Source organism: Peromyscus maniculatus, chromosome 4 (genome assembly GCF_049852395.1).
Source record: "Peromyscus maniculatus bairdii isolate BWxNUB_F1_BW_parent chromosome 4, HU_Pman_BW_mat_3.1, whole genome shotgun sequence".
Taxonomy (NCBI): domain Eukaryota; kingdom Metazoa; phylum Chordata; class Mammalia; order Rodentia; family Cricetidae; genus Peromyscus; species Peromyscus maniculatus.
The window spans coordinates 70,001,022-70,023,471 of record NC_134855.1 but is presented as its reverse complement, the minus strand read 5'-3'; the positions used below and the strand labels follow the sequence as shown (position 1 = coordinate 70,023,471).

At 52.3% G+C, this 22,450-nt stretch overlaps 1 protein-coding gene across 6 annotated transcripts in view; it reads left to right on the top strand.

Annotated features, from left to right (window-relative positions):
- The window catches only part of Prdm11 (PR/SET domain 11), an 84,137-nt gene that overhangs the window by 52,812 nt on the left and 8,875 nt on the right, over positions 1-22,450 (top strand). For 3 of the 6 annotated variants that reach the window (XM_076570112.1, XM_076570114.1, XM_042275754.2), the window contains exons 5-7: positions 2,225-2,292; positions 15,663-15,850; positions 20,849-21,463. In XM_076570112.1, coding sequence (XP_076426227.1) covers positions 2,225-2,292; positions 15,663-15,850; positions 20,849-21,463 — 871 coding nt within the window. Of the gene's footprint in view, positions 1-2,224; positions 2,293-6,051; positions 6,474-9,461; positions 11,559-15,662; positions 15,851-20,848; positions 22,433-22,450 lie in introns of those variants that run through there. The other 3 variants (XM_076570116.1, XM_076570117.1, XM_076570115.1) reach the window with 3 other exon arrangements.

Genomic DNA, 22,450 nt, shown 5'->3' with positions numbered 1-22,450 from the left:
CCAAGGGAAAGATCTGAGAGGAACATGACCAGTGTGCATTCTGTTGGCTCTTGCCGTCAGCTACTTTATCCTCTTACCATTTCGGAGTGTTTGGAGTACTCCAGGAGTATGATTCTTTCAAAGGTATGGAAAAGAGATTCTGGGCATGGCTGAAAGCTGGCTTACTGCCCCTCAGAACCGGCTGCAGCAAAGTGAGGGGCAGAGAGAGACTGGGTCAGTTACCTTTCCCCTTACCGTGACAGAATGCCCGACACACAGAGCTAAACAAAGGAGCGTTTATTTTGGCTCACAGTCTTGAAGGTTCCAGTCCATAGTCTTCGGCTCCCTTAATCCTGGGCCTGTGGTGAGGCAGAACATGGCAGTAGGAGCCTGAGGAGGAGGAGGATGTTTACCTCATGGTGGACAGGAATCAGAGAACAAGGAAGGGACAACCTAGTACATCCTTCACAGCACTCTCCAAGTGGATCTTCCTCTTGGAGTTCTCAGCACCCCCTGAAGTAGCACCACCAGACAGTGCGCTCAGCACAGGAGCCCAATGTGCACACTTCATGTTCAACCCCAAAGAGGCCAAGGTCAGGCAGACAGGTTGGCAGGACTCGGGTGCACAGGCCTGGAAGGCTGTAACCGTAAATGTGAATTTCATCATAAGCTCAGTGGATAAAACCTCGAGATGGAGAGCGGCATGGTCTGATTTCAGTCGACAGACACTTGGTCTTCCATTTTGAGGAGAATGGATAGAACCTTAACACTAGTGTCAATGGGCTTGTGGGGTTGCTGTGTACCACCTAGTCCTCCGGGAACAAGCCTTGATCTAGCATATTTTTCCACAATTAGGAAAGTCTGTGTTATATGCTAATTATATCTCATCTAAGCTGTGGAAACAAGAAAGAAGGAACATGTCACTGTGAAACTCAAAGAGACAAATGAAAAAAGGAGACAGATCTTCAAAATAATATTGAAAGTGAAAAACGTTTGTTAAATGAAAGATACTCATTAAAAAGGAGGCACAGACACTGGGCGTGGTGGTGAATGCCTGTAATTCCAGCACTCAGGAGGCTGAGGAGGAGGAGCAAGAATTCCACTCAGCCTGGGCTACCTTAGTGAAGCTCTGCCTAAGGCAACATGAAAATAAAACATCAAAAAAACAAGTGAAGTAAGAAAGGAAAACTCTGATAGATAGAAGAAACTGGAGTAGGCACAAAGAGACGATTAGTGGATGGGAATAGAGTTCTGAGAAACTTTCCTTGACACTGCTCTAAAAGACAGAGTAAACTATGAAGAGGTAGTTAAAAGACACGGAGGATTGAGTGAGCTATTCTGTTTATTTAACAGAAATTCTACCAGAAGAGATTAGAGAAAATGAGGGATTCTACTAAAAAACAGAGAAGGTGAGAATTTTCCAGAACTGAAATGTGGACATGATCATTAAGTAGTGAAGAGAATTTTATTATCTCTGTTTCAAAAACCACAGTGCAAAATGGTGGCAAGGACTGAGCAAAGGAAAAGACAGTGGACTACAAAAGAGCCGTTGTAGACTAAGGCTGCTTATCACCTGGGTCAAGAAAAAACCAGAACCACTGTGAGAGAAGACAATACCCATGCTCTTCCCCTCTGTGTATCTTCCTTTCTGAGCGCCTCTCTTTCTGTCCTAACCTTCAAGCTTCAAATCTGTACCAGATATGTCTTTTAATGACCCCTGCCCTCCGAAAGGAAAGTCAGGGACAGCCTAGAATCCCATGTCTCAAGGGATCTTGAATCTCAGAACGATGGTGGAGTGTAGACATTTGGACACAACCCCACCCCAAACCCCAAGGGTCTTGAATATTCGAAGTTGGAGGAAAGGAGGAGCCCTTTCCAATCACAAGAGCCCGGCCCCCAGTGACGGCCCCCATCTCCCACAGAGAGAGAAGGGTGGGTTCAGCTTTTACTGCACAGCCCAGTGCCTGTGGGGAGTGGTGCTCCTGGGCCATGTCGCCAGGATTCCATCAGTACAGATGAGAGGGCTGTGACCATTTCCTCTCTGCTCTTTCTCCAGGGTCTCTGAGGGAATGGGAGTGGGTGGAGAGAGGACAAGGATCCTTGACGCCATCTGAGGCGGGGTAGTGGGGACAGTGAGGAGGACGGGGAAGAGAAGTGAGGCTGAAGATGGAGCTGGGCCCTGGCCTTAGTGAGAAGGAGCCCCCTTCTCTAATGGCCCCTTCTAGACAGTCTCTCTGTTTTACAGATTGTGGACAAGAACAACCGCTACAAGTCCATAGATGGGTCAGACGAGACCAAAGCCAACTGGATGAGGTGAGTCCCATCCCTGCCGGCTCCAGGGGGCCCCACCAGCCTCTGGGATGAGCCAAGGGAGTGTCTTGAGCTTCCAGGCTCTCCAAGCTCTCTCCAGACTGCTCCAGAACTGCTGCCGGCAGGGTTTGAGAGAACTGCCCTCTTCCCCTAGGATTCCGTCACAGGCTCTAGTGGGAGAGCCTGTGGCCAGACCAGTAGGCTGAAGGAATCCTGGAGGCTATAGAGGCCGTGGGCTCCTGCTAGAATTCCTGCAGAAGAGGAGAATGTCCCCAGCCTAGAAATGGACCAGAGGCATTTTTCCCAGGGCAGATTCCTGCTGCCCGGGTGGCATCACTCCAGGGAAGACCCAGAAACCATACCGTGGTTGTGTGAGAGAGTCGGGGCTCTTGACAGCTCCAGCTCCCTTTCCCACGGGGCTCACGCTAGGCCTGACGGCCGGCAACAGTGGTTCTGCTCTGGCCCCAGGCTGTGGCCTAGAAGTGTATGCCAGAAGGGTCCTGAAAGTCTAGCCAGCGAGAGCAGAGAACTGAACAAGGGTGGCCACGCCAAGTTGGGATCCAAGCTCGTGTGGGTCCTACTAGTGGATATATGTTAGGAGAAGGGCCCATTCTGTCTTCGGTACCACTTGGTGGTCTCTATCTGGGACCCAGAGGTGGTGACAGGAGATTTAGATCTGGTTGGGAAAACAGGGATGCCTTCACAGACCCAGGGGCCCAGCCACATCATGGGTCAGAAGCCTTGTCGCTGTGTCGTTCTGTGAGTCTCGGATGGGTTTCTTGGGGGCTGATGGGGAGACAGGAGGTGGGGACAGCAAGGGATGTCTCAGGGAGTTGGAGCACGTGAGGAGGAGCTGGTTGGAAGTGGGGAGTCACAGGAGGTCCCCTGTGTCCCTCTCTGTGGCCTCACGGCCACCTGTATGTCCTGGGAGCGGCAGCTGGCTTGCGGGGCAGTTGGGGTCCATCCTCTTACTGAGGGTGCAGCTGTCCCCACTACCACCGGACAGGTGCAGAATCAGCACCCACACATTGCCTCCTCTTATGCAAGCTATCCCTGAAAGCGGCACAGGAAGTTGGGCTTGACACTCCAGCCGCCTTCTTCTCCCTTGGCCCAGAGGTCCAGGTCAGCTCGACGGTGTCTCGTATTCCTTATGCTGAGGACTGCTTCTGCTCAGATACAGACTGGGCACTCGAGAGTAGGCCTGCCCAGCCCTGCCCAGCCCTGCCCTCTGCAGCCTTACAAGGCTCACACCTGCCACTGCATAAATGACAGAAGAACAGACATGGGCTGTGAGGGCCCAGGTGGAATGGGAAGGACACATGAGTCTTCAGAGGGGACAGGGCTTGGTTGAGGGCACCTGGAACAAGCGGGCACAAGCCTTGCAGAGATGCTGTTAATGGACAGCACAGACCAGACCCTGTCTGGGTCTTTGCGTGGGTCACCGCAGCCAGGTCCAGGCCAGCTGAAAGAGCGTGTCTGATGCATCCTGGTGTCAGGCTTTTGCACTGTCACTTGCAGGGCTCCAGGAACTATGGCTTAGAGAGCTGACCTGTCCCTTGTTGCCTCCCATTTCTGAGCTTTTGTTTGGGGAAAGGGCTTCCCCACACCCCCTTAGAAGACATTGTCTCATCTCAACTAACTAAGCCATTGTTTAGCATGCCAGAGCTGCTGATGTGATTTGATTGGGGATGGATCTGGGACATCACAGTTTTGCAAGCTTTTTATCGTGACTCTGATGTGGCCATCCAGGCTGACAGCCATTGCTCTGTGCTGGTGGTCATGCCCCAGTGATGAACGGAGACCAAAGCAGGGCAAAGTCTTGCTCAAGTTCATGTCATCCAATGCAAAATGAGGACTGGGGCCCCATGTCCCTGGACCTACAAACCAGGCTTCTTGATCTGCAAGCCAGGGTTCTTTTCTGCTAACACACAAGGGACCAAAGAGAGCACGGCTTCTTGTGGCTGTGGGTGGGTGCAGTGGGTTGGAGTCTGCTCCTCCCGCCTTGTTAGCATGACTCTGTCCTGTTGTCCCTAGCCTGTCCTGACCCCAAGCGGCTCCTCGATGGTCTTAGCGGATGTATCCTGGCTTGGAAAGGTTCCAGGATCCAGTGGTTGTGTTTGTGTGTGGCTTTGCTTTTGGTAGCGCTTGCTAATTTACAGGCACACTTAGTTGTGCTCTCATAGACCAGGGGTTTGGGGGTGATTTGATGGATAGATGTCTTTATGAAACTAGTGGTGGGCCAGGCAAGGGGTAGGTATTCATGTTTTGAGTGTTAACCTATGCAAGCTCTGTGTTAGGTGCTCCGCGTGTGCAGTAATTTTCAACCAAGGGCTGTTTTGTGCCTTCGGGGGCCACTTGAGACATGTGTGCCTTTGGCGGTGCTTTCCAAACACTCTAGATGAGCAGAGCTTCATGCATGGGTACCCCTGGTTTGCACTGGGGTAAAAGGTAAGCGTGTTATTGGACATTCCACGTTGTACAGTAATCTCCTCGTCTCCTAACACAGACTCTGTGAGCGCCCACAGGGGCATAATTAAGGCCCTACAGGGTTCACCCTAGTTTTACAGAGGCCCCTGTGGTCCCCACCCAAGGATAGTCGCAAGTCTGTCTGAATGCAAGGCCTTGTCCTGAGCTGGGTACCAGAGCCCCCAACTTTCCTTTATCTGAGTACACTCTATTGGCTGAGAGGATCTCGAGAAAGAAGGCTGGAGGAACTGAGTACTGCTGATCTCCGCTGTGGTTTTGGAAGCATCCATAGGTATGGGCTGGGATCCGAGTTTCCCTCCGTCGGATCACCCTGGTTCCTCCTTCTGGGTGGAACTTTCAGAGCTATAGTGAAAGGTGCATAGAACCACAATGTGGAAAGATTGGGTTCCAAAGCCAGAGCAGCTGCAAGGTCAGCTTGAAGAGCCACCGAGGCTATCCTAGTGTCCCTCCGAGGGTAATGTGTCTCTTGGTGGATGCTCGTGGGTGCCTCACATCTTAACCAGAATGCCACAGCAGCCACTCCATGAGGAGCCGCTGGTGGCGCCCCTGAGGGGGAAGAGCTTGTTTTCCTCTGCACATGTACAGGGACAGAGGGACACGAGGGATGCTGGGAAGGGAAAATGAGCCACAAGTGACAGAATAAACTTCCTGTGCTTGCAACATGATGGACGCTAGCAGCTAATGCCACAGACCACTGCAGTCCACTGTAGGGCTACTCTTTTTTATTTTCAAAATTGTTATGTTTATATGTGTGTGTATGCACACATGTGTGCAGATGCTCACAGAGGCCAAGAGGGGGCAACAGACCCATTGGAGCTTGAATGACAGGCGTTTGTGAACTCCCTGATGTGGTTGCTGGGGTACGAACTCTAATCCGCTGTCAGTGTTAACCACGGAGCCATTTCTCCGGCCCCTTAAGTCATTAAGGTTCATAGGTAGATGGAACCCACAGAAACTGCTGTGGTTGGTATCCCCACTCTGGATGGGGAGAATGGGGCAGCAAAAGGTCAAAAGAACTTGAACTCCCTGGTGCTCAGGGCAGATGAGAGGTAGGGTAGCCCTACCCTGCAGTTACTGGACTCCTTCTACCTCTTCTTCCCACCTTCCTTCTGAGGAGGAGGGAGGAGAGGCATCACTGTAGGAGGAGGGTGTGGTGGAGCCTAGGTGGCCGCAAGTGTTCCCCGGCTTCCCAGATGGGGCCTGTGATTAGGAAGGACGACCACCCTCGTTGACGGTCATTTACCCAATTATGCTTTGTGGGATATTCAACCCAAGGAATGTGCTGCCCCTGGCGGAGCGTAAGAGGAAGCCTAAGTTCTCCAAGGAGGAGCTGGACATTCTGGTCACAGAGGTGACCCATCACGAGGCGGTTCTCTTTGGGAGAGAGACCATGCGACTGTCCCATGCCGACAGGGACAAGATTTGGGAAGGCATAGCTCGGAAAGTCACCTCCGTCAGCCAGGTCCCCCGCTCCATCAAGGACATTAAGCACAGATGGGATGACATGAAACGCAGGACCAAGGACAAGCTGGCCTTCATGCAGCAGTCGCTGTCGGGCCCAGGGATCGGGGGCCACACCCATCCCCTCATGCTCACTGCCCATGAGAGGGCCATCAAGTCAGCACTGCTCACTGCCCAGGCTGGGCACAGCTTCCCCAGGGCAGCACTGGATGGTATCGACAGCCCTTCTACCAGCTGTGAGTATCGCTCTGCCTGTCCACAGCCCGAGTGTGTGTGTGTGGGGGGGAGCAGGGGGGCGGGGGGCTGGCTTGCTTCCTCACGTGTACCCACACCCCCTCTCTTTCTAGCTCCCAGCCCTCCCTGTCTCCCAACTCTTTCCTCCATCCTACTTCCATCATGCCTCCACTTCCTGTGCATCCATTCTGTGCTAGAAGCTGGCTTGGGAGCAGGAAGGACAGGGCTGCATCTAAAACCTACACAGACGACACTTGTAGGGATAAAAAGCTTCAGATGTATCCAACTTCTGGCCCGAGGGCTGCAGGCACATCGCGATGAGTGTGGCCCTAACCCAAATCATAAGCTTGTTTAAAACATTACAAGCTATTGTTTGTTTGTTTGTTTGTTTGTTTGTTTGTACCTTGAGCCCGGAACTTTGTAGTGATCTCGTTGTGTTGTGGTGCCCAAAGGTTAGACATGCTTGAGTTAGACCGTTGCTCACACTTAGAGGAAGGATCAGGGCTGAGCCAGTCCAGGCAGGGCATCCCAGCTTTCCAGCCTTAGACTTGTGTGGTACCCAGGGCCCACACGGAGTCTGCTCTTCTGCAGCCAGTGGGGCCCAGTGTCCTCAGTCTGTGCTGGGTCTGCAAAGCACATGACAGGAGGTACTGCAGCTACCAAGCAGATCGGGCCAAGCCTGGCTGAGGAAGGCGTCTGAAGGGTGATGAAGAGTTAACCAAGCCTGGTGCGAGGCGCAGAGGAGGGGAGGAGAGGGGAGGGGAAGGCGAGCAGGCTGGGAACAGCATGTACAAGGCCCACATCAGGAAGGCGCTTGGCACGTTCCAGGAACTGCAGAGGCCAGGGAAGCCCCAGCATAGCCGGCAGGAGGAGGGGCGGTACCACAGCAGCCAAGCGGCAGGACCGGGGAAAGACCTTTCCCCGTGATCGCCCGCTCGCTTTGCCTTGTCCTCCGCACTCCAGTCTTCTGTGTGTGATCTGCTTCTTTCCAGTTCCTGCACGTCTTGGTGCTCACCTGAGGCTGGCCGGGCTCCCTCCCTGCTCTCTCTCGGTTCTGTTTCCCTGTGGCCCCTCCTTCTTGCCTCCCAGCCTTTCTAGTTCACCAGAAGGGGGAGCCATTGGAATCCCTCCCTGAAGAACCCCGCCCCTTCCCGCCCACCTCTCCACACATCCACACCCACCCTCATCTGCCATCCTCACTGGAGGCCTGTGAGCAGGGCAGGAGAATCCAAGGAGGCTGTGGGGGCCAGCACCCAGCCAGCAGGAAGGTGGTTCTCAGAGTCCGCCTTCCTCCCTGGCCCCTTGCCCAGGGGATCTGCTCATTTCCTGTTTGGCTGGGGCCTCTGACAGGTGGCCACTCACAGAGTCAGCCTCAGCAGTAGAAAAGAGTGTTCATGATGAGGCGCACTTCCTTGTTAGCCAGCTGAGGAAAACAATCTTCCAGAAAATGGAGGTGCCCCTGAGACATCAGAACCGGACTTGAGCCTGGGTCTGCCAGGGTTTGCTGAAGCCTGGGGGCGGGGGGCGGGGGGCGGGGGGGGGGGCAGTATCCAGAAAAGTCTGTTTCCTGAATCCTGCCCTACTCACCCCTCCATCTCCTAGACATCAAAGATGATGACGTTAGCAGAGGTAACCTGGGCTGCAGCAGCCCCCATATCTATTAATAGTCACCAGGTTCAGCCAGGCTGGGGCCTTAGTGGCCTGAAGGCTTGGAAAGGTGGTAATGGCAGCTCAGAGTGCTCCTTCCCACCCTTTCTGGCATCTGCTTACTGAGCATGCTCAGGAAGCCCTGGGCTTTCACTATGCTAGCCCCATGAGACCCCAGGAGCCTTAGGAAGGAGGAAGCCACTTAGAGGAGTAACTTTTTGGGAAGTAAATGACTTTTAGTCCCACACCACAGGCATGAAGTCTCTTCCTTACAGCAAGATGAGTCTGTCACAATTTTTATTTCTGCTATGGGAATCTACCTGTACTGTGACCACCTGAAAGTTCGAGACCCCTATGTTCAGGGTCTAGGGCCCTGTATCCCTTATCAAGGAGGACTAGCTGTCTGTCTCACAAGTCCTACATAATCAAGCACTCATGGGTGGGTCATCCTACCTTAGGGGACAACAGGGTTGGTAGCTTGCCCCACATAATCCTGCTGATTCCTGCATCAGCCCTTCCCTCCCATCTACAGCCATTTGGCATCCTGGGCTAGATGACTCAGTGGTTAAGAGCATTGGCTACTCTTCCAGAGGACCCAGGTTCAATTCCCAGCACCTACATGATGGCTCACAACCATCTGTCACTCCAGTTCCAAGGGATCCCATGCCATCTTCTGGCCTTTATGGGTACTGCATGTATACCATGCACACAGTATACAGTGCACAGACATACATGCAGACAAAATACCTATACATAAAAAATAGAATTAAGATCTTTAAAAAAAAAAAAACAAAAAACAGCCATTTGGCATCACCCTGCGTTAATTTTTAGGTTAGGATTCCACAAGGTGGCCCCAGGCAACTTTGAAAGCGCCTCCCTTGTGGAAGCTGGAGCTCACAGAGGGTGGCTTAGAACTTCTGACAGGGTAGTACTTTCCGCTCAGCAACACACCGCAAGCTCTGGGATCTCATAGTCCAGCCAACTGTCCAGCCAGGGGCTCCAGCAGCTCGGCAGAGCAGACATTATTGTTCCTCTGAATGCAGTGGTCTGCAGAAATGCCGAGACACAGTCAAGGTCATAAGCCACCGCAACTGGGGCCTCCAAGTCCCTGGAATGTAGCCGCCTCCTCTGTGGGAAGAAGGGAACCAGCTCCTGCTCACCCTTCGCCCAGTGCCTGGCCCACACACCCCGGGGACTTAGGAGCAGGCATTTCTCCGTGGGCGGCGCCCTTGTAGGCTGGGGTGGGGTGGGCGGTAGGGGGGGTTCAGAGGTGGGCCCGTGACCAGGGCTGCCCTGTCTTCCCCGTTGTAATCGTCTGCCCTTTTCTCCTTGCATGCCCTAAGACGATGAAGATGAGGAGGCTCCTGGGCCCTCCCGGCAGCCTCTTCGGATGCCCCCACTACATCCTCCAGAAGAAGAGGCCCACCTGGCCAGGCCCCCGCTGCTCTGTTCGTCTTCTTCCTCAAACCAGACTCAGCTGTTGGGCCCTAAGCCAGAGGTCCTGCCCCATCCCTCGCCCCAGGCCCAGGCCTGCAGGACCCCAGAGCCTCATCCCAGCTCACCCACCATGGGCCTGGACTGGCATCTCCTCCATGCCCATGCCCACCAGACTGAAATGTTCCAGCAGTTCTGCCAGGAGCTGGTGACTGTGCACCAGGACATGGCCGACAGCATGCGGGTCATGAGCCAGGCTATGGCTGAGCTGAACAGCCGCGTTGGTCAGATGTGTCAGACGCTGATGGAGATCCGGGATGCGGTTCAGGCATCTCAGCGGGGGCCACGAAGGGCAGCCCCCGTGGACTCCGCTTCCCAAGCTCAGGCACCCCTGCCGGACCCTTCACCAGATCCCCCAGAACCAGCCCCCACGCGGACTACCAGGTCTCGGAAGAGAAAGCACAATCTCTAACCTGGCCAGTTCGCACAAGGAGGAGCTATGGCTTTGAGATGGGGGAGTCTCTTGGGTCCAGAAACAAGACTGATGACCCCGGGGCCCGGCCATCCCCTCACCCGGTGCAGTCCAGCTTCCTGTGCTGTAACAGAGCAACGGAGCGGGTGTACAGGTTCACCCCCCTACCTCAGGAAGATGCTCAAGACACAAGAGGAGCTGCCTGCTTGACGCTTGCTTGGCCTAGAGGGTTGCTCTCCCCACGGCCTGTATCCTGTATCCTGTGGAGCAGGCCTTGCTGGGGCAGGGGGGCAGCATCCGAAAGAATCTTGCTTCCAACTCAGGGCTGCAGCAGAGCTGACCTCCCGGGTCCTGATTCTGCTCCTTCCCAGGTGGTTCGGCCTGTGGGTGGGTGGGGCTAGCTCAGCGGGGTGGGTGGGGCCTGGCCTTGGCCCTGTGCTTGCCCTGCGTTGCTCAGCTGCTGTGCTTGCCTTTTTTGTGGAAGGGAGGAGAGTGGGGCCGTGCTGATGAGGGGAAGGATTGCATTCTTAGCACACTGTAAGCTTTTTTTCCCCAAGCCTGTGCATAGCAGGCCATCTCAGGGAGCTTCTCTGAACAGTGAGGAGGCAGCCAAGTCAGTCTTTACAGTCATCGATTGCTGGTCATTCCGATCATTGTCATGTACCTCAGGGGTCAAAAATGACACAGCCATGTAGGGGTGGACCAGGACTGTGGGCCTGGCCAGCTTCCTTCAAGAGGCCAATTCTAGAGTGCTAATAGATGCTCCTTACCTAAGTTCTGCCTCCGCCTCAGCTTCTGCACTTGGAAGAGGGAACAGAACCAGCATGGAGATAGATGAGTGTGCCAGCCTGCCGTGGCCCCCAGTCTCGACAGCCAGTGGTGGGGAGACCCAGGACCCAGGCCTCAGGAGCCAGCAGGCAGACTGTCCACTCACTGGCTCCTAAATAAGGCCCAAACCCAGTCAGGCTGTGTCCAGTCCACCTCCCAGCATGCCTTGCCTCTGCTTGCTTGGGCTTGTACTCACTTAGCATACACACTTCCAGCTCTGTGGTTTGTTTAGGGGGCGTGGTCAGAGAGCTGGGTTCTTAGAGTTAGGCAGGGAGACCAAGCTGAAAGCTTAGCTCTGATCTAGGTGCAGCTTTGTCCTCGCTCCTTGGCCTGAGGCTGATCCCAGCAGACCTTTTGCACCCACCCACCCCTTTCCCCTAAGAGACTAAGTGGGCCTGGAAGCCTCCTGGACCCAGTGCCTGCTGAGGCTGTTGCTAGAGCTCTTGACAAACACACACCATCCTTTGTCCTACATGAGGCGAGTAGACGGATGGCACCTGCCGTGTCCCTGGACCCTGGGCTCCATCGCCCCAATTTGTGGTTCTTTGGAGGGGTTCCTGCCTCCTCAAACTGAACATTGTCTTGTCCAGTAATAGCCCAGTGCCTGGAATTGCCCTGCCTACCCATGCTGGAACCCAAGAGAGCCCTCTCAAATATTTTTGTTAAGATGGCAATAAAGCGAAATGGATGTCACACTTGGAACACAGCCAGGCTCCAGGATCTTTTTTTGGTGTGTATTCTCTTTCTTCACATCCCAAGGAAACCTGCAAGCCCCCAGAGCAGGGACTAGATGCTTAAGGGGAAGTGTGTGGGGAAAAGGGCTCTGTGACCCTTGCATTCCCTGGATTCCATAGGCTCCCCGTGGGCATGCCCAGACCCATGCTTGGCCCTCCAGAGGAAGGCAAGGACTTGTAGGCCAAAGGCAGCTAAGCATCCATGGATGCTGGTCAGCTGTACTTCATTGTCCTGCACATCACAAGTGGCATAGTACTCAGTGAATTTAACCTCATGCTCCCCCAAAGTGTTAGGGTTTCCAGGGAGAGAAATAATTTCTGGCTGGAGACTTGAGAGGCTCCTGGCTGTCCAGGGGGGCGGGGCATCGTGAATGAGACACGCCTTCGTAGTAGCTGCATGCCCACTGATCTTGGTAGCTGCCTGTGAAGGGCAGGGCCCTGCCTACCGAGACCCAAGACTTCTCAGGGGAACAAGAATGGCTTCCTCGGGCATTCACCAGGAGTGTGCCCACCACAGAGCAATCTTCTCACTTGTCATCAGCCTGGCTTACCTCCAGTTATGGGGAGAGCTTCCTTGAAACAGGAATCCCCAAGCTGTACCCTGTAATATCCTTTCTGGATAGTTCTTAGCTACATTTGGCTTTGGAATCTAGACCATTCTCTAAGTTACTGGCCAAAATGCATAACCTTGGAAATCAAGTTAGCAATTTGCAGGAGATACAAGAGACTCCTCTGAATCACAAGGTCGGTGTGACTGGTTGGCCTCTACTTCTGGTCTTAGGGGAAAAGAAGCCAAATTAGAGGCTGTAAACTAGGAACAAGGTCAGAGTTCAAGGGACAATGGTCAATTTGAGATGGAAATGATTTCTGCTTTGGTGTCTTGGTGGCAGTGGGGACCAGGAGGCTAGGATATTCAATTGGAAGAGGAAATACATGGGAAGTCTGTGCCAGCTTCCCAAAGGGAAGCCTTGAAGGAAGCCCATAGGATATAGGGACAGTGGTTACAGAGGCTGGGTGACCTAGATGGTGGGTACCAGAGACCTAATCCAGTGACATCACAGAGCCCAGGCAGGCTCTTCTCAGCCAGTCTTCCCATTTCCGTCTTTCTTGGCAACTTCCTTTCTGCTGGAAAGCCGTCTTGGCCTAACCTGGTCTGTGTCGGTCCTATTAAACAAAGTGGATGCCCTCACAGGCCATTTTAGTTCTTGAGTCGGAACCCACAGTCATTTCCTGACCAGCCAGAAAATATGGTATACTTGATAAGACCCAGTGGGTGAGGCCTGAGAATTGTCTCCTGTGCTTATCTGTCGAGTACCCAAGGCCTGTGAGGAGACAGGACTGAAAACAATGTGTTATCTTCTGGAAAGATTCAGTCCAGAGCCCTGCCCTCACCACCACTGCCGGTCACCTTGCAGTTACTTCTAGGGTGCCTAAGTCTGAACAGACAGCAGGGAACCCTGTCTCTGCAGGACAGCCTGGGCTAGGCCTTTCCCATTCTGTTCTCCCAACAAAGTCTCAACAAAGGGGGACTGGGAACTCAGACCCTCTTGCAGCCAACTGAGCTTGGCCACAAGGAGGAGATGGTTCCTAGAAACCTTGGGGTCCTCAGCCATGTGACCAGGACAATAATTTCATAAAAATGAGGACAACAGGATTCTGAGCATGGGCCAAGCCATTGAGCATTACCACTTTAAAGTGTAGGGATCTAATTAGGGGTGATGGGGGCTGGATCTTAGCTGCATGCAGTTAACTTTCTCCTGAAAGTTCTGTCGCATAAATATGTCTTGTCAGGGGACTAGGTGGCTGTGATTCACCCACGGTTGCCATATGTACCTCATTTCAAAAGCCAAGTTTTAAAACAACCCAATGCAAGATGCTCAACACATTTTGATCTGATGTTGAAAATACTTTGTGATCTGTACCAAGACCGAGGGTGATCTTTCTAAATGCTGGCTCTTGTTGGGTAGAACCCACACTGCGGGGGGAGGGGACACCAGGGAAATGGATGCAGATAGTTTGAAATGTTTAAACCCATTCCAGACACTGCTGTTTTGATTCAACAAACCATCATAGGAACTTGTTCCTCGTTTACCTTTTTTTTCCCTAGCATTTAGTATCTGATGGCTGTCTAGAAACCAAAAGGGGAAAGGGAGATGGTACTCTTAATGTGTTGTGTGAACCCGGTGGTCCTGGAGAGAAATCAATGGGATTTCTGCCTCTGATGTATCTGAAACAGAAAAGCTAGGAGCCATCTCCGTGCTGTGCTCTGCTGACTGTTAAGCTGGTTGTTTTTGGGCACCAATCTCAGACTCTTGCTAGATTGGAAACTTGGAGATATTTTGCACATGCAGAAGAAGTTTCGGGAGTGGAGTTGAGGCTGGTCCTTTGAGTGGAGAGAAGAGGCTGAGCGTGATTGCTGCAGTCTTGGAGGCCTGTCTTTTGCCTTGGCTAACATGTTATACCTACTTAGAGATCCCCTACGAGATTTTCACAGCTCAGGGGAGCTCTCTAGTGCTCATATAAGATACTGAAGTGAACACAGGTGTACTGAGGCTAAGGTCCCGGACAAGATGTCTGACCCAGGGCTGTAAGCACTGTTGACATTGTCCAGGAGCTCGGTGTTTGCTCTCTCATTGGTCTTCACCCCTCCAGCCTATGATAGGTTCTGTCACCAGAATGGATAATTTCCTGGGCTTCAGAGGATGTGTTGGTAAGGTGCCAGCCTCCTCCAAGGCTGGGTCGAGATGACTCTGTAGGGACCTTTCCAGATAAGAGCAGGGTGGATATGAGGACTGCAGGCACTGCCCTAGGGAGTCTTCTTGGAGCTGCTGGCTCCCATTGTCACCTTGCAAAGGAACTGATATCTGTGTGAGTACTTCGATAAGTAGCATAAACTTTATTGAGCAAACATGGAAGGTACATACCATTCCAGAGGTGACCCACCCAGAATGATGGTCATGGTTAAAACATCGGTGTGCTTACTTCAAGCTGCTCTTACTGACTAGAAGCATTGTTGAAACACAGTGTATATAGCTTTGGCTCTGACCCATCTCATTTTCCATCACAGCAGCACTGTTTTGGAGATAGGTAAGGGGATGCCAGGATGTTGGAAGTGTCATTTGATGGAAGCTAGGTGAGGGGCGTGGGTCCTGAATTGGACGGAACTTCAGTGGTGTCTTGGGCATTGCTGAGTTGGTGCTCTCCATGCCCACGTGGAAGCCACAAGTTGTAGTGGGGGAAAGTATAGGCTGCAAAGCTGCATCATCCGTTAATTAGCTGGGTCTTTGGGCAAGTTGTTTAGCCTCTCTGAGTCTTTCTGTCCTTAGCTTCAACTATTTAGATTAAGCAGATGTTGCCAATCTCCTGTTGCCCTCATTGGACCAACTCTAAAGATGCTGCTCTTTAACCCTGACTGGGCTGTAATTAGTCACTCTTAGAGCATGGGTTATTTCTGATAAGCCTAATGGAATACAAAAACAGCCCAAAGCCTTGCCCTGCCCCAGCTGCCATCAGAGGCCTGAGGCTTAAAAGTCAATGAAAATGGAGCTGGAGCGATAGTTCAGTGCTTAAGAGCATTGGCTGCTCTTTCATTGACCCCAGGCTTGATTCCCAGCACCCACATGGTGGCTCACAAGCCTCTGTAACCCAGTTCCGGGAGATCTAATGCCCTCTTCTGGCCTATGGGAGCAATATACACACATGGTACACAGACATACATGAAGACAAAACACCCCTACACACAAAACATTAAAACAAAATACATTTTTTTAAAAAAATTCGATGAAGAGAGAAGGTGGTGGCCACCTGCTGTTGAGTCTGGTGTTGACTGCGACCCAGGAGGTTGGCAGGACAGGTACCATTTCCAGTCTCAGATAAACAGATTCTTAAGGTCCAGAGAACTTGCTGGACATAATGCAGAATATGGATGTAAGTAGGAGAACCAGCTCTAGTTAGCTGTCTCTAGGTGGGACAGCAGCTTTGCCTACATGCCCACATACCCTTGACCACTTGTGCCCTGCACTGGAGGCACTCAACCAGGTGTGGCCTATGGTTCTCACCTGTCCCCTCCCCACCAGGTACGTGGTCATTTCCCGGGAGGAGAGGGAGCAGAACCTCCTGGCATTCCAGCACAGCGAGCACATCTACTTTCGGGCATGCCGAGACATCCGGCCTGGAGAGTGGCTGCGGGTCTGGTACAGCGAGGACTACATGAAGCGCCTGCATAGTATGTCCCAGGAAACCATCCACCGCAACCTGACCCGGGGTGAGTATGGGCAAGGGAAGGAGCGGTCCCTGAGGACCACACACACAAACCTAAGTCCACAGGGCTAGGTCAGTACTTGTGAAAGGACACACCCACAAAGCTAAGGTCAAGCCCACAGGCCCAAGACCACAGGGCTGAGGCCATGCCCACCAGGGAGGGTTGCACCCACTCTGAGCCACCAAAGCCCAGAAAGCCCCTCAGGGAATCTTCCAAGCAAACCACTGAGGAATGCAATATCCAGCAGGCAGACTAGGCCTCAGCACAGTAAGTCAGCAGCTACCCCAGGGAATTGTCTTCCCTAGGAGGCAATCCTGCGAAGATCAACAAATCCCAGCCAAGTAAATCATTGAACGAACACTGGCCCTGTTCCCCCAACTGGTGAAAAGACACTTTCCACTCAGTACCTCAATAGATACTTCCTGTGTGCTAGTTGGGTTTCCTACACATTGCCACGTGATCAAGGTAATGGGAACTAACCCACCAAGATGCTCTGAGAATCCATGGAGCAATGTACTTACTACCATTAATGCAATCTCTACCTTGACACCGTTATTAAGTGCTTGGTTGTAAAATTCTAGGCTGGTGATTCCTGTGGCATCAGCCCCATCATCATACAGATGACCACATTGAGCATTACAGAAATGCAGTGGCTTACCCAGGGTCACATGACTAATGAGGCCAGAGCTAGGTTTCCAACTTGAGACATCTAAGGTGAAGGTCTAAGTTCTAACCAACAGTGGCCACCAGACAAAGCCAGCCTCAGGATGGTATTGCTGGACGTGTTTCTGTCAATCCAAGTGATATAGAGCATGAAGGAATGATTTCTACCAGAGGAAGTCTGGAGGACATGAGAAGATGGCCTCAGGCAGGGAGGCCCTGGTCGGTTGGGTGTCCATCCAGGCTCCATTGAAATGAACCGTTTGACAGGAGTGTGAGGACTCCCTGCCTCTGGCTCTTTACCTCTGATGCCATCCTCAGCCTGGCCAGAGTACACTGGTGCACCCAGGTCCTTTTTACAAGAGGACCTTCTTTGTACAGAAGCTGTACATCCACATGCCCAGAGTCCATTGGGTCCACAGAGCCAAAGTCAGGCCCAAGCCATACTCTGCCATATTTTTAACTAACCTCTTGGCTGGAGCCAGCCTTGTTTGGAAGATGATTGGAAGAGACAGAAGCAGGTGCCTCACTGAAATGAACCTGACTTGGAAGACAAAACCATACAGGCCTTTGGGTGCCCAGAAGCCATCTGACTTAGTCAAAAGCATCTGGCAACTGCAGGAGAGGCGAGAGACCTGTGGCTAAACTCCTCTCCTGTCTCCTTTGGAGCTGAGCTTGGGCCATGCTGGTTTCATCAGGAAGGCATGGTTCTGTGATGAGAGGTGGCTCATCTTGACCTCTTCCTGCAACTCCAAAAGTGTTCAGCGAACCTTGGTTGCGGGATGAAAGCAGAAGTGAATGAAAACGGCCAGGGGGTTTCCAGAAGAATCACACTCCCCAAAGACAAAAGAAAACCGAGAGAAGTCTCAGCGGCAGCAGACTGCAAAACTTGGATTCTTCTGGAACATTTCTTCTGGTGCCTTCTCCAAGGCACCTGCATCATCCTCAGAAAATCCTGAGACCCAGGGACGGTTTAGAGAAAGGTGTGAGTTTGGGGGGCTGGGGGCTCACCAGAGGCCTGGCACCCAGACTTGGGAGAGAGCAAGCCTTGGAGGACACAGGAGGGAGGCATCTGTCATGACCAGGCTGAACTGGCGCAGGAGGACACTGACACCACGGGACCAGCCAGAGCTGTGATGAAAGTGGTCCTTGAGAGTGACCGGGAGCTTGGCGGCTGACTGATGAGTGCTAGATTTTAGGTACAGAGTCTGGGTCCTTTAAGTGTGTCTTCAATGGCCTGTCAGCCCTGCTCTGGAAAGTCCCCTTTGCCCATTCACTAAAGGTATTACAGAGGTGTGTGTGTGTGTGTGTGTGTGTGTGTGTGTGTGTGTGTGTGTGTGTGTGTGTGTGTGTGTGTTTGCAGACCAGATGTCAACCTCAAGTGTCATCATTCCTGGGCAGTCATTTGAGACAACTCTCACTGACCTGGACCCTGCCAAATTGGCGAGGCTGGCTGGCCAGGGAGCCCTAGGGAGCCCTTTGTCTCTGCCTTCCCAGTGCTGGAATTATAAGTGCCTGCCACCACACCTGCCTTTTTTTTTCTTTTTTCTTTCTTTCTTTTTTTTTTGTTTTTACATCCCAACAGCAGTTTCACCTCTCTTCTCCCCTCCCAATCCCTCTCCTCCCCCACATCTACTCCTCCTCCTCCTTTCTCTTCAGAAAAGGGCAGGCCTCCTGTGGATATCAACCAGCCATGGTATATCAAGTTGCAGTGAGACTAGGTACCTCCTCTCCTATTAAGGCTGGATAACCTGGTAGGAGGAAAGGGTCCCAAAAGTAGCTAACAGAGTCAGAGACAGCCCCTGCTCCCTCTCTTAGGAGTCCCACAAGAACACCAAGCTACAGAACCATGTACAGAGGGCCTAGGTCAGTCCCATGCAGGCTCCCTGCTGGTCAGTTCAGTCTCTGTGAGGCCAGGCTAGTTGATTCTGTGGGTTTTCTTATGGTGTCCTTGACCTCTCTGGCTCCTACAGTCCTTCCTCCCCCTCTTCCCCAGGATTCCATGAGCTTCACCTAATGTTTGGCTGTGTTTCCCAGCATCTGTGTCCATCAGCTGCTGGGTGAAGCCTCTCTGATGACCATGGGGTACCTGGCTATTTTTTTTTTTAACATGAATTCTGGGGATTGAACTCAGGTCCTCATACTTGAAAAACAAACACTTTACCAGCTGAAATATCCCCCCTCCAGTCCCCAACATCTTTGTGTATCCCAGGCTGGCCTTGAATTTGATTTGCAGCTAAGGCTGGCTTTGAACTCCAGAGGCTCCTGCCTCCACCCCCCAAGCACTGGGATCACTGAGGCACCACCGTACCTGGCTTTTAGAGAGAAGGGCATCTTCATAATTGGAGGCTGCTTAACCAGATCATCTGTTGTTAATGGAGGTGTTACTAGGAGCCTAGAGCTTCTGGAGAGAATGTAAATTATTCATTTGTGGTTATCTTTGAAGGATAGGCGTCTACACGTTTAGGTGATCTATGTGATTTATGTGGGGATTTTTTTTTTTTTTTTTTGGCTCTGGTTTTATCCCTGAATGTCATGGAAGATTTGGAATAGAATTCATTTATTAAAGGTCATCTCTGGATCAGAGATTTTACATGGAAGCCATGAGTCTAGAAGGGGTTCCTGCTCGTCCTAGGAAACATGGACTGCTTTATCTTTGAACACTGAGACAATGGGAGTCTGCTTGATTGTCACGCTGACCTCCCTGCATCCTCAGCTGTCTGATGTCTGATGAGTCCGTGAAAGCTGAAAGAGCACCCTTGAGTTTCAGAGGTTCAGCCTGGTGAATATGTCACCTGCTCTGTGACAGAGACGCATTACATTAACATTTTAAAATTTCATTTTATTTATGTATTTTATGTGTATGGGTGTTTTGTATCCATGCCTGTCTGTGTGTCACATGTGTGCCTGGTGCCCTCTGAGGCCAGAAGAGGGTGTCTTCTGGGTACCCTGGAATTAGAGTCTCAGTGTGTTGTGGACTGCCATGTGGGTGCTGGGAATTGAACTCTGGTCCTTTGGAAGAGCTGCCAGTGCCTTCAACCTCTGAGCCATCTCTCCAGCCCACACATTGCATTTTTAATGGGGCTTCATCTCATCATCACTAAGCTTTCTGTGGTTCTGCTGGTGTGGAAACTGGGGCTCCTGGAAGCTGACTGAGTGCCGGGAGCCTGGGATGAGGTTGTTACTTAAGCAGCTCCTGTGAGGACAGAATAGAGACCTGAGTGGCTTAGCCTTGCCGTGCTGTTATCTGTGGGAGCCTGAAGACTCGAGGAAAGCATCTGAGGAAAACCAAACATAGAGCCTCCTGACCTTCACTGAGGGGCTATGAAATAAATCCTTCCACCAGAAGCCTGGACACTGTACATTCAGAGCAAGCCTCTGCTCAAGGTTACAGAGCCAGGACCTTGACCCTGACCCTGATTCAGGAAGCCTTTGAGATTGCCCAACCCCACAGGCTACTGCCAAAACTTTCTGAAAGCTGAAAGACTGCTTTCTCAGCATGCTTCCCCCTGGGCATACCAGCACTCTGTAGCAGCCTGTGCTAGTCTGCTGGCCGGGTTAAAGAACCTAAAATAGCTTATTATTGGTGAGCTCACCAACCTTGCAAGGTAATTAAAAATGATAGAAGAAGAGACATCTGTATCTGAGAATGCTCTGGGTCTCGTGGCCGCCTTCTCCTTATCTTGAGGGAGGCTGACATTTGACATCTTTAGGAATCTCTCTTGCATTTCCAACTGCAGCCATGACTGAGAACCACAGAACTTTGAACCATCTTTCTTTGTGTCCTTCCTGACTTCAGGGGGGATAGAAAGACAGCAGCTGTGGGATGGCTGTTTCTCCCAGTTCTCCAGAACCATGAGCATGGAATAAGGCGGGGCCTATGCTGTCCCCAGGCCTTTTACTGAGGCACAGCACCATCCTGCAGCTTCTAGAGGGCACTTTGTCCCCTGGTGGATGGACATTTACTCAGCTCTGAAGTTTGTTGCTTTAGTCAGATGGGGAGGGATGCTGTCTCCTAGGGTCATAGTATGGCAACCCCATCTATCCGTCCCCATAGGATGGTAACTTGTTTTTATTCTCCCCTTCAGACCCATCCCAACTCAAGGGGCAGCATTTATCCACATGAGGGCTCTTCAAAATCGCCTTTTTGTGAAGGCCTTGTCCTGGGACTCTGGCTCCCATGATCTGCTCTTCTCTCCATTTGGGTCTTACCCGACCCAGATGGTCAGAACCAGGAGGATGTGTAAGGCGAGTCCCTAGCAGAAGGCCGGTTCTGTTTCCTGTTGGTTTCTCCATTTGGGGCTTTTCCCCACATCCTCACACCCTGGTTTTCCTTCCTAGGCGAGAAGAGGTTGCAGAGAGAGAAGGCTGAGCAAGCCCTGGATAATCCAGAAGACCTAAGGGGTCCTGTGTTGAGACAGGGCAGAAGTCCCTACAAGCGGAGCTTTGATGAGGGGGACACGCCCCCTCAGGCCAAGAAGAAGAAAATAGACCTCATTTTCAAGGACGTACTAGAAGCCTCACTGGAGTCCGCTAACGTGGAAGCCCGCCAACTGGCCCTGAGCACCTCTCTGGTCATCCGGAAAGTCCCCAAGTACCAGGACGATGGCTACGGTCGGAGTGCAGCTGCCATGACACAAGGCATACAGAATATCCGCCGGACCCAGGGGGAAGGGGACTGGAAGGTCCCCCAAAGGGTGGCCAAAGAACTCGGCCCATTGGAGGATGAAGAGGAGGAGCCTACGGCATTCAAGGCTGACAGCCCTGCTGAGGCCTCTCTGGCATCCGACCCCCATGAGCTACCCACCACCTCCTTTTGCCCTAACTGCATTCGCCTGAAGAAGAAAGTGCGGGAACTGCAGGCAGAGCTAGATATGCTTAAGTCTGGGAAGCTGCCTGAGCCCCCCATTCTGCCACCGCAGGTACTGGAGCTCCCTGAGTTCTCAGATCCTGCAGGTAAGTTGCTGAGGATGAGGTTGCTGTTAGCGGGAAGAGAATGTGGCGCGCTGTGTGGAGGGTGGCCCAGAGCTCTCTGTCTCAGCCACCTGCCAGGAGACCCAGTGAGTGCAACGCAGAGGCACCCACTCCCTCAGGTGCCAGAGGCAGGCTGGCTTGAAGTTCTGGGGGGCATTGCATGTGCCAACCTGTATCCTCCTTGTCAATAAAGGATGTCCCATTGCAGGAGGGCTGTGTGCTGTGTTCTTGACCTGCTGTTTTCTCTGGGGGTGGGGTCCCACTGTTTTCTCCCCCTGGCCTGACTTCTGACTCCCCAAATCTTGAACTGTGTCTGGGGGTGTCTGCTGGGAGCTCTCACAGCTCCCGGAACTCAGGCCAGGAGCACAGACTAGTCCACTTCTTCCGGACTCTGCCCAGACTACGTGGTACTTGGTACCCAACCTGGAGTTCTAGAAAGACGAGGAACCAGAGGACCTGAGGCCAACCGCTGTGCAACTTTGTCCTGTTTCACTGGCTTCTTGGGTCTCTTCAAGTTGTCATACCAAGGCAGAACTGGGGATTGATTCCGTGTAGATCTGCAGCTAAGCTGGGATGTTTCCCTCAGGTTTCTTTCTCAGCTACCCTCAGAATGGGATGGGGTAGACATAAAAATACATTTGCCTCGGTATCCAGGCTGCCTTCAGCCTTACCCTGACCATATCCAATACCAGGTCCTCCAGTATAACCTGAGTGTGTGGCATGAAACATTCTGCCGCTTCTAGAACACTCCACCCCAGAAGCACCCACAAGTCAAGACTGAGCTCGGGTGCAGGCAGCCTGGAGCCTAGGTGGTGTCCAAAGGCCACCACGGGCAATCCATGGGGAGGAACCATCAGTGTGGAGAGCAGGAATACCCTTTTATCTACTTCAGGCTGGAGCTCCACCCCCGTGGGGACCTGATCTCCAGCAGTACCTCGTTAAGTCTGTGTTGTCAACAGCACATGTGAC